We start from the raw sequence: 12,916 nt of genomic DNA on the forward strand, positions 1-12,916 counted from the left end.
TAACGCCGATGGCTCTCAACAGCCGCAATGTGAATAAAAGATTAGAAAGAATCTGCCATTCAACCCCAAAATGAATACTGAGTGTGAGGGTTTGGGGGCAGAGGGGACGCAGTGTGGTTCAGGCTGCTTCTCCCTCCACACTTTGAGGAACTGCTGCTTTAAGACATTGTGATTACCCGGCCTTGTGACATCAGTGCAGCTATGATTACAATTAATGATGGATTTATCAACTTCCAAACGACTCATACACTTGGGGCACGTTCACACCGCAGGGAAATGCGACTCAGTTCAGATTTTTTGCTCACAAGTGTTGCCAGATATTTCCTGTGTCCTCCAATCGGGGAGCCAAACTCTCTGGCCTTTTTAACTTTGTTTATTTCGTGCATTTGTGTTGTTTATTACAATAGTTTTACAGTTTTAACATGATTCTGTCACAGGCTGAGATTTAGGCTGGTTTTTATTGAGGTGTGTGGGTTTTACGTTGTTTGGGCTGGAAACAGTGCGTCACATCTGGCAACCCTGGTGCTGACCGGAGTGCGTCTTTACCGTGGGCTTTACCTTTACATGTGCTAGACCTGCAGTGTGAATGTCGCCTTGCAGTACATACAAACTCGCACGCGCTCATCACTGAATAAACATGCACACAAACAGGTACTGACCGTAAACACCAGTGGAGATGCACGGGAAGGCCTGCAGAGTAAAAACAGGACAAAAAGTAGTTACGCTGTTGTTCAGGGGAGGCTCTACTTTCATGTCACACGTCACTGCCTCTAAGGGCGAATAACACACCTTAATAACAACCAACAAAACAAAACACCGGAATAACTCAAAACTGAAATTAACATCAGCGCTACTTGCTGATGTTTACCCAGGCTTGCAGGACACTGGACTCATTGACGTCCTCTCTCATAAGGCCTCATAGTAATCCCGGAGCTCACGGAGATAGATGTTAGAGTGCTCTCAAACACACACCGCTGAACAGAAATCACGCTCTCTGCTGGATCTCGATTGGAGTCTTTCTCCTGATTGTTTTTTATGGCAGCCTTTCTTCGCTCTCTGGCTTTCACATCTATTTAAAGACCAAATTGTTGATCATTCTTTGCTGAATGGGCCGTGTGCAGGAGCACTTCCGTTGTCAGGTTCGGCAGAGCTGGTGGCTCGAGAAAAGCATCATTATAGTGATTACAAAGGTGCGCATGGAGACTATCGCCGTTGGAAAAAAAAGAGTTAAGTAATGGTTTACACAATGGAGTGTGTGAGATTATGCATGAGCAGAAAAACAAACTGCGTTTACAGACAAATTGTGCTGAGATGATTAATGGTGTCATGTTCATTTCATGAAGACAACAGCAAATAATTTGACTTTTTCTTCTTTTCTTTCCCATCGTGCTCCGAGCGACAGTGATGTGCGCCGCCAACAACAGGACAAACAGGCAAACGACAGGTAAAAGCACAGGGATAAACAAAGTTGTTCAAGCTGACAACATGTTGGAAGGAGTGCTGATTCTCTAAAACAGCAGCGAGAGCCTGTCGCCTGCGGCTCTTCATCTCACTGCTCACGGCGGCTATTCAACAATAAAAGTAACTTGTGTTGTGGCAGCTGGATGCTTTTAAAAGACAGTTTTTTTTCTCCCCCACCCCCCATCTCCAAGTATGTCTTAAAACTGTTCTCTTAGGGGTTAAGATGTGCACCATTAACCACAATGTCCCCAATCTGAATCATCCTTTTACTTCTTCTCTCCCTCTTGTCAACTCTCTACTCCTCCTGCAAAGAAGGTATTTATAGTTTTCATCTGCCCATATGTTGGCAACCTAAATGATTCATTCTGTTCATAATGGCCGCACATAGATCAGTTGTTAAAACAGTTTTATGATATCCACCTGCAGCTCATGTGAAGTTTTAGCTGCCAAAATCAGCAGAATCAAGCAGGAATACTGAAGCCGTCTTTACGTCCAATCGTCTCACTTTGTTACCGTTCTTCAGACGCATCTCATCACGGGAGCAGAGTGAAGAAACACAAAGGGCTCGTCTGGTAATAAAAAGGAAGTAATTCTGATTCCGCAAACTCAGCATATTAGGAGCTTTGTAAATCTTTTTTTTTTTTTTTTTTTTTAAAACATAGTATGAACTTGGTTTTTGTTCCTCATCATTCACATCACATTTGATTTAAGTGGGAGACCTTGCACAAAGCATGAATCTCTGCTCCAGTCGAAGGCGGCAGCAGCAGCAGCAGCAGCAGTGGCAGCAGCAGCAGGGAGACGTTTTATTTCTGCACTGGCAATAAAATGAGACACCTCTTATATGGATGCGGGAGAGCCAGCAGTAAAGTAGCAGACTCTATGTCGCAGAATAATTTACAAACAGTGACAATTAGGAAGTGCATGTAGAGTTTCTTATGAATTACTTGTTAGTGGTTGCTGTGTGCATCTTGAAGGTCAACTAGGGCCGCTAAATATGACAAATGCGTCAACATGCACAATAAATAATTCACAAATGACCGACCGAACTGCGATAAATCATGCTTCCGTGCACTGTGCGTTCAAGCGTCTGATGTGACTTAAAATGAAGGAAAAGTGTGATTCATAGCAATCAATTGAAAAAAAATTGTGCAACTAACTAATGGACAGATTTTAATGGAGCGACTCTATTTGAAGAAACATTAACATTGTCCACTAAAGTTTTTGTATTTCCAGCGAATCATTTGTCGTAATGGTCAAGCACATTGTGGTATACTGCATGTTCACCTTGTACCGCGCAGCCCTTCACAACCACAGGACCTGCAGCTGTTTGAAACGGAAGCAATGCGCGGAGGAATGATGAAAAACCACAACTGCCGGTAGAATTGCAAAACAAATGCTAATTGATGCAGCTGAAGCATTTTTACATTTTGAACTCCAGTTCCTGTGTGGTGAAGTGGCATAATATGAATACTTCCTCACATGAACTGCTTTTGCTTCAGCTGCACCCCTGACTTTATTTTCTTACAGGCTTCGGTTCTTTGCTTTGACTTTAACACGTCGTTCTCTGTGAAACCTCCTGCCTGGTGTGTTTCATAAAACCCTTTTTACAACTCTGCACTCCTACCTCTTTTTTCCCTCTTCCTCCATCTCTCTCAGCTTGAATGTAGTTCCCTTTGAAAAAATCCACATGTGATCAATCTTCTCTCTTTAGCTCAGGTTTCTTTTGTAACTATAGAATCTCATCTTGCAGTCACGAATGCCCTGCCTCTCTCCTTCTTTCCCTCTATCCGAGATCTTTTCTGTTTATCTTTTGAGCGTGAGCGACTTAGTCGTAGGCCTCCTAATTTTAACCTGTTCCTCCTCTCTTCCTCCCTCCACATTTGTCCCGGGATTTTCAATCTCATCCCTCCATGCGATCTCACCACTGAACGTGCAGAATGTTTGGTGGCTATCTCCAGGCTGTTCTTGTAGCACGATCTGAGCGCCGTCTCCTCTGTCTTTCCGACCTCCGGCTTTCCGACTATCGGCCCCACAGTGTGGATCACATCTGCGGAGAGAAAGGAACGACAAATGACAACTCATCATGCAACATTAACAGCATGAAACTACGGGTAAACACTGTAGTAAAACGTTAATAGAATCTGTTTTGAATGTGAAAAAAAAAATCCCCCAGGTCCAATACTAAAAGATCTATTGCATTATGATCAAATATATCAAATCTTTCAACTGAAGTTTTCGTATTACTTTTCCTATATAGGAAATAATGTGGGTGTCATCCTGAAGGTCAACTGGAGGTCATATAGTTCCTTCATGGCAGAACTTGGCAGTAAAAATCATTGATGATTTAATCGCATGGCACACAGTATGACAATGGATAAAATAAAATAAAATAAAATAAAATAAAATAAAATAAAATAAAATAAAATAAAATAAAATAAAATAAAATAACTCATAATGTGTGTTTTTGGACTGTGAGAGGAAACTGAGTACAAAGAGAAAAACCTAACACACACATGGTACAAACATGCAAACTCCACACAGAAAGGCCTTCAGGTCCAGACTCAAACTGGTGTAAAATAACATTTCTCATCAAAATATATTGGACACCTATGAGAGATTAAGGAGAACCGGCACCAAGTGCACAACGATCCAAAGATATATCAGTGCTTCACTCGACACTTTGGGGGAACAAAGCTGAATAAAACCTGCTGAGCTGAATTCATACAAGTCATAGGCAGGGCTGACTGTAACTAATATTAAAGTATCATGGCACAGTGATAACATTATCAGTGACACATTAAGGCAGCAAATTCAATCATCACATTCTAGTCATTCAAACAGAAAACTTGTTGCATAACGTACATCCTTTGACCATCTGTTTATTAAAACAGCTCAGACCTGCCCTTCATGTGAACTCACATGAACCATGACTTTACCCCTCAACGCTTCACTCTGGCAGAGTTCATGCGGGAGGAAAAGGGCAGAGTGGTCTACGGTTGCTGGAGATGTGGAGCGATGTCGACATCTACTTTGTTGAGTAAAACCAACAAGAATAACGAGAGTAAACTGAGCCTCCTCGCTGCTGTGGCGTTTTCTCTGCGCTTCAGGATGGTCTTCACTAGTTTAGCTGTCGGCAATACAGCCAACTTTTGTTTAATTTTAAAGAGCATAATCAAAGATTGACTGAATCCTCCTTATTAAGAGAGAGATTTGTGCTCATATGTGAAAAATTTACGATTCATCCTCCATTGTTTAATGTTCTGTAACGAATTACTCATTATTTAGCCATGGCCTAAAGCAATGATTGTTAAAACTAATGAGAAAAGTTTCATATTTGTTAAATCAAACAAAAAAAGGAATCAAAGACATGCAACTTAAAAGCCAATTCCCATATTTCAAAGTTACCACACATTTCATCAACATCGTAGCGTTCTACTGTTGATTTACACAAATTTGAACTGTGTCCCCTCCAATTCTGGAGTGACGCGGCTCTGGAGGCTGTAACTGACGAAATCTTTCTATCAATGATGAGACGTGACGGGTTTGTTCACGAGAGACAAAGCGACGAAATGATGCTGCAATCCAGGAGAGTATTACTGGACAGAGTGTCACATTAGGTAAGTAGAAGAAGTGGCGGATAATGTTGAACTCTGCAGACTTCTCGAGTCGCGGAGGAGTAAATTGTCAGCGTGAGACCTGACGACTGTATGGACAGTTTATTTCCCCAGTCTGTTGCGAATGCATACGGACCATACTTACAAGCTCATGTATAGTGAAATGCTGTGACTTACTGGTTTCTAGGCTGAACAGCTGACCTGCACAGTTTATGAGATAGTCACTTAACATCAGCCGATGAAAGGAATATATAAGAATTTGCCGGTAAATAACTAGTTTCAGCCTCCTGCAGCCTGACAGGTGAATCTGGGCATCTACAAATACTGAGTACTTGTTTGGTTTGTATGCACATACTGCAAATATCTCTAACTCTGTTTGCCTGATTAATGCAATCAGCCGATACCAATTAGCTGCTGTTTCCTGACTTCAAACAGCCTCGGTTTGACTGCGGCAAGTGAAACTGAGAGCTCCTCACTGGAGCGGAGGACCTGTCACTTCCTGCCGAGTAACCAAACTCCTGTTTGTATTGACTGCTCAGTTCAAACAGAAAACACCAGTGGAGGGAAACAACACACTCTCTGCAGGAATCTCAAGCCATCAGCATATCTGATGTAAGCAGACCATCTTTTTTTTCTTTTCACATTTGAAACAACCACCACTGCACCACTGTCATATTTCCATCGTTCACTGTCACTAAAAATCACCCGAGTTGTGTGCAGACATTCAGAATCTGCAGTCGACATATTCAGTTTTCGTTAAACTGCTTTCACAATAACAATTCAGGGTTTGATTTTGAACTGCAGAGCTGGAGAGCCGTAACGCTGCTGGAGCCACTGGCTTCAGTGTTGTACACAAATAATTTTTGAATATAAAACCAATCGGCCATTTGTCACTCGCTATAAAATGTCCGGGAAAGAGCTGCGCTGCCGTTCACTCTTAATTGTTTTGTACAATATACTTTTTGTATTTTTCTGTCATGTTGATGGAGCCTGACTAATAAGATGACGCACTTTCTCGCCCGCATTATGTCCACGGATAATGTTTCGTTTGGAATAATTGATTGAATAAAGAGCGAATTAATTTGGAGTGTATTGAACTGGAGGCAGAAGAGGGAAGGGTGGATGAAAACAAACATCACAAGCAGAAGCTGAACGAGGAACAGAGAAGAGATGTGCTTCAACTGGCCTTTGCGAGCCTCCCAACGACACACTGTGATGAGGCTCAGCATGGATCCGGCCGAGCTGGACCAACATCTACACCCACACACACACACACATCTAAATAAATAAATAAATAAATAAATAAAATACATTTCACACTATAAAAACACATGTGATCTTGTACTGAGCCTCAGTCACATTTTTCAAAAATCATAAATCGCTCGTGGGTAAAATAATTTCAATTTGTTTTCAGTACAAATGTGTTGTCACATCTCCTTTCAGCATGAGGTCTGTGCAACTACTGGACTGTTGAAAGAGTCGAGTCCAAACCCAAACTACAGCCAGAGCTTACAAACCAGTCCAGTCTGACACACTGACTTTCAAAAATGACTAGTTTCTAGTTCCCCAAGGAGAGTTCATTAAATATTTTCCACTATAGATCCATATGTCTTAAGAATAACAAGAATATTCTAATGTTATCCACCATTTTGACAGCTTAAGTTACATGTTGAATACAAAGTCACATACATCTATGTGGTAATTATATCTATCAAGTAAAGTATAAGAGAAATGCAAATGTGAGTATATTAATGGCACGCACGCACACCACATCATTATAACCTCGGAATGCCAAAACTTCAATAAACTGTGAAATAATTATACAATACAGCATATCAGCAAATATTTCTGAACAATAAGTCAGTAACATGATAGTTTCACAATGAAGTGATTACTATTATTACAATATATCACCATGTTGCCAAAAGCAGGTATAATCCTACTACCCTGTCAGTCAGAATGAAATATCATCATCATATCTGTCAAAAAAAAAAAAAAACCTGCTGTGCCAGAGCTGAGTTCCTGCAAGTTTTCATGGCAATACGCACTAACAGAATCTCTGGGTTTTTTTGACGCAGAAAAAATATATTATATACTCTAATTGTAGATTATCTCAGCTTTCGCAACATCTGATATTTTCTTTCTTCTTACAATAATAAAGCTTTTTAACACAGATCATGATTGCACTTTCATATTTTTCCATCAGAAACAAAAAAAATGTTTCTGAACAGAAAAAAACAACCTGAAACTGTTTAAAACAGTTAATATCCTGGCTGTTCCAGATGTTTTAATTCTTTCCCTGTAATGCCGAATGATTATTTGTAAATGTTTAGAGAAGAAAGGACTCAGTTTGAAGAATGTGAAGAGTAACGGTTACAGATATTTGAGCTCGAATGTTAGTGATGAAAATTCATCAGGAAATTAAAAACCCAGGTAAGGAACAGATAAATGGAATTGTTAGTTAAGGACAGCAACAAAGTACAAATACTTTCACTACTGCTTTGCACACAAATGTGGAATTATGTCAAATTCACAAAAATTGATAAATACCTAATTTACCGAAATTCAGATTTCTATCTTCTTTGACTAAATTACTTTACAAAACATAAGTGCACTAAAGTGAAAGTCCATCCAAACCCGAAAAGGAAACGGGAGACGAAACTTTGATTGTCTGATTTTGAAGACGTGTCCCAAACAAATCCATGAGTAATCACGAGGACAAGTCCAGCCCATTTAAACTATGCCCCAGACTTTTTGTGCACGTAATCCTTTAAAATAAGCAAAAGCAGTTCTGCCCTCCACCCGCAGCCATTAAAGCTGGACCCTGAGTCATCTATGACAAAACGGTTTTCCCTTTAGGTCACCCACTTCTTCCACTGTCTGCAGACAGACTCGTCCCATGTGTTCCGATCGGACAGTTGCTTCATTTCAACACATCGACCTAATTGCTCAAAGATTTATAATAAAGATTTTTTTCTTCACTGGATAATAGCTTTCTTCACAGATCTGAACTCTTATCTCACAATTCAAAACAGTATGACTCCAATAAATGATCATATTAACACGGGCGCTAATGCAGCCCTGTGTCTTTGTCAGTCAGTCTCACACACACACACACACACACACACACACACACACACACACACACACACACACACACACACACACACACACACACACACACACACACACACACACACACACACACACACACACACACACACACAACCACACACACACACACACACACACACACACACAGCTAACAAGCCTCAGACTGCAGAGCCCAGAGGAAGCCCAGAAGAAGTACTTTAATCCAACCCTCCAAGGATCGGAGGCCATTAGGCTGAAAGATTTAGCTCAGTGTTCGGGACTTCTTGAAATATGATCTGCTAATCCTTTTTCAGTTTCCGAAATTCAGAACAGAAACAAGAAATGGGCTTATCCATCCATTTTCCTGATTTCTTCTACCGGATTTTTCTGTCATTAAAAAACTGTTGCACTCCTGTTCATCGACGGGCAAATTCTGCCAGATAACCACAATCGATGGAGGATATTTGGTCAGTGAAGCAGGATCTGCTCATTAGGCTCAGGAGGTGGAACGGAGTGCAGCATGCTCAGGTTTATTTTTTAATCAAGCATTTGAAATATAAATCTGAAGGGAGGCACGCAAGGTGAGAGAAACCTAAATCCTTTCAAACAAAATCTCAGCATCGCATCTGAACCTACACATCAGTTCAGTCAGTCAGCAAACCTTTTGATGCAGGTTTTACAAGCTACTTTAATAAATATGACCTACAACCTCTGGTTATAATAAACTCAATGTTTGATTCAAAGCAGCAGCCCTCATCAATACAGGTGATGGGGATCAATCTTGGTCCTGGTTTAGGAAAGCCAAAAGTATTCAGTCAAATCTTACATCAGTTTAACTGAACTGAACACGTTTGTGCCACAATGCATCTTGGTTTAGGCACACATTGTTATCAATGTTAACAATTTTTGTATTTACAGTTTTAAAAAGTTTTTTTTTTTTTTATCCAACAAGGCAAAGCAAACTATTTAATATTTTAAACTTACAATTTTTTCCTGTGGATTCAAAACAATAGAGGTAGACACTTAAAATAAATTAAGTCAACAATAATATGAATGGATATTGATAGATCAATGGTATTTGGCACAACTAAGCAACAATTGGCTTTCTCTACTCAACAGATTTCTTTTTCATTTAATCATAATTTCAGCTACTAAAACTGGGGATTATTTGATGCTTTTTTTATTCATAGAAAAACACAGCAGTGTCTCAAATTTGACAGGGTTATTACAGTCAACATCTTAAAAAACTCTTTACGCCATTTAACGTATTTCACTTATGCCAGATGTTTTCAACAATAGAAAGAAGTCCACCAAACGACTAAAATCAAGAAAAGTTAAGTAAAATGGGCAAAATTGGCATCATGTAATAAGATAACAAAAATGAAAGCTGCACTTAAATTATTTGATTATTAAAGATTTGTGAACTTGTATAGCTAAAACTGTGAGATGCAAAATCAACACAACAGCATGTGTAGCTGTGTTCATCAATCGTGGCCATTGTTTGGTCTCAACCTTTTCCTGAGGGAGAAATCAGGTCTTCAAATGTCGCGTGACATAATGAAACAGGTCAGTTTAGACTGAAATCATAGGCGATGACTTATAATGTCACTATAATACTGTAGTTCCCCTTTTATATCACATGGACTTAATTTGATCCAGTGTTTTGTACACATATCACTGGTCACAGCAGCTTCAAAGATTAGTTTTTGATTTTGATTCATTGTGTTTGGCAGGGAGAACAAAAAGATATGCTGTGCGGCTTGTGAAGTTGGTTTCAATTTTTCTTTTTTTTTTTTTCCATGACCGGCTTCTTGCATTTCAAACGTGGGTTGCGTGTCTTTGTCAGTCTCCCCTGAATCAAGCAGCTGTTTCAGCAAACCTCAGTCCTCCTGCGATCATTAAAGAGGAGACACGGAGCTTTACTGCTGCTGCAACTTATAAAAAAATATATGCTGTGACGCCTCTGCGACGTCGTCGTCCCCCCCACAGACTGCAAGCGTGTGGATGAAAGTGTGAGTTCACAGAACTAGATTGAAAGGAACTTGTCTGAATAACGTGACAGTCCTCCGTCAAACTGCTCGCTGATGAAGGAGAGTGCGGTCCCTGAGAAATCACTTAGCCTGAGTGCACAAACCCACACAGAAAGAATACTAAGTGCTTCAATCAAAGCCTGTTTATATATTGACATTGCTATTAGACACTAATATTCTCTTATTGCATATATTATCAAAGATTTATGCCATTTCTTTCGAGCAGCATGAAATCTGAGGTGATTTTCCGTTTCAGGGTCGCGAGGCTTAATAAAGACTTCCTGAAACTCCAGCAGCTCAATCCAAACCTCAGCTGTGTCGTGATGCAAAAAACACTTTTTTTTAATTTTATTTTTGCCTCTATTAATGCAACAGGAGGCTCTTGTTCATGAACAAGGGTGTGAGCGTTAATGTTTTGTTTGTCTGTGTGAGTGACAAATCATTACTGCAGCTTCTCGGCAGTAATGATCCTTCTGGAGGTGCCGTGGGGCTAATTCAGACTAATATCTATAATCTGTAATGGGAGGATCACACTTGATAACCCTGACGACTCCAACACTCCCACCCACATCGCTCTGCAGTCCAATTCTCGGCTCTGCGAGTGTGTCGAAGCTCTTCCCAGCGTTAATCCTCCACCAGATTCTGTTTGCAGTCTTCTCAATGAGCTCCGGCTGCAGGCCTATTAGCTGCTAAGTGCCACAATATCAACCAGCAGTGACAATGTGCTCTGTGGACTCTGACTCTACTCTAAGTCCCTCTACATTACGACTTCACTGGTCTGAGAAGCAACCAAGTAAAAGCTTCAGTCAACAACTTAATTTAGTTGTTCTAGTTTCTTTGACTAAGTCAAACCCCTGAAAGAAAAAAGAGAAGCATTTAATCATGCTGCGAGATGAGACGGAGCATTTTAAGTACTCATGCAGCTATTAATAAGATATTTTCACAGCAGCTCGTGCAAGGAAATTCAATAAAAGAAAAAAAAAAATAAATCCAACAGATGAACAGCACAGCCCTGACATTTTTTCTTAAGCAAATGAAACCCACAGCTCACTTTCATTATTGATTCATCCTCTGGTATCACGGCAGCATCTTTGCTCTTATTTTTTGATTCATCTAACAGACAATCCAAATATAGTCACATTGCAACTGTTACATATAAGGCCCTGTCCCCACGAGACAAAACGACCTTATTTCTCCCCGGCCTTCTCCCCCCAAAAATTCCATCCACACTTCACTACGAACACAACTCAACACAAGGTCTAAGGGCATGTAGTACATATGCCAGGCCTTTAGGAGCGCTGTGACTCGTCAAGTACGCCAAAAACGCAGAAGAAGACACGGAGCACACAGAATTTTAAAAAGGAGACTCCTGCTCATAGACTTCTATATAACTCTGAGTTATATAGGTCTATGCTGCTGCTCGTCCTGCTTGTATCAGGAGCTTCTGACACCTGGAGCACCTAGTCCACGATTGCTGTTGGTATTAGGTGACACCGCGGACCGCGGTGGGGAAGAGGGGCGGGGCGATTATGTCATGTTTTTTCCACATATGATCGTCTTTGCCTTCCACATCTCAAAGCCGAGCCGGGGTTTTAGAATTTCCCCTATCTCAGACCCGTGTGAAAAAAAAAAAAAAGCAGCTCGATGTGCTGCTACCAAATTTCTAGGACGTAGGTGAAACGTGTTAAACGTGTTGCTAGAAATGCAGCAGTTTGCGCAGTAGTAGAAGAAAAAAATAATTAATAATGATAATAAATAAATGTGAGGATAAATCCACTTTTACAGTTGTCGACAAGCCAGATTTAAAAAGAATACCTGAGTAATTGTTTCAGCTCTTCAAACAGCCCGGTATTTGTAGAACAATAACAAAATGAGAGCAAAACATCACAGTATAATGGTGTAAATATTCACTGTGCTTCAGCTCTATTTGATATTCATCAGCTCATTTCAAACCATTGTTTTTCTGATTTCCAAATAGTGAAAAATATGGACAAAAATGAATTCTCAACAACGCGCTCACAACTACATCTCCTCTGTTTTAGCCCCATTTCACTGGCTCCCAATATGTTTCAGAATCGATTTGAAGATTGCCTATTGATTACTTTTAAAGCTCCTGGAGGCCTCGTCGGTTTCAGAGGCTCAGCTGAAAACTAAAAGTGACAGCGTGCTTCCAATCTAAACCAGTCTCTGGAATCTCTGGAATTGGTGCTTTTTTTTTTTTTTTTTTTTTTTTTAATCGCTTACATCTAATGTTGCATCCCGTGCATTACAGTGAAAACGTTGCGTGAGCTTCAGCTCCTTCAGAGAAAAGCACAGCACTTTAAAACTGCAAATTTAACAGCGTCCAAAGGTTTATGATGAATCACTATTATGATTCACCACATTCTGGGCAATTTATAGCACATGAGAACGCAGCTGCTAATTCTTTGAACAGGCAGCGGAAAAACTGATCAGGACATTCAGTTAACAACAGCGAAGACGCGGACGATCGTACGACTTCCACTACCGTGGATAAACACGCTGGCATGCATGATGGCAGAAAGAAAGGAGAGAACACACACACACACACACACACACACACACACACACACACACACACACACACACACACACACACACACACACACACACACACACACACACACACACACACACACACACACACACACACACACACACACACACACACACACACGACCAAAGCGAATGCTACCAAAC

At 40.4% G+C, this 12,916-nt stretch overlaps 1 protein-coding gene across 2 annotated transcripts in view; it reads right to left on the reverse strand.

The window, feature by feature from the left end:
• macrod1 (mono-ADP ribosylhydrolase 1) overlaps positions 1-12,916 on the reverse strand; it is a 127,171-nt gene that overhangs the window by 14,770 nt on the left and 99,485 nt on the right. For both annotated transcript variants that reach the window (XM_080465000.1, XM_080465001.1), the window contains 2 exons: positions 3,384-3,508; positions 660-690 (listed from right to left, as the gene is read on the reverse strand). In XM_080465000.1, coding sequence (XP_080321126.1) covers positions 660-690; positions 3,384-3,508 — 156 coding nt within the window. The remainder of the gene's footprint in view (positions 1-659; positions 691-3,383; positions 3,509-12,916) is intronic.

The sequence above is a fragment of the Lipophrys pholis genome, assembly GCF_963383615.2.
Source record: "Lipophrys pholis genome assembly, chromosome: 6".
Classification (NCBI taxonomy): Eukaryota; Metazoa; Chordata; class Actinopteri; order Blenniiformes; family Blenniidae; genus Lipophrys; species Lipophrys pholis.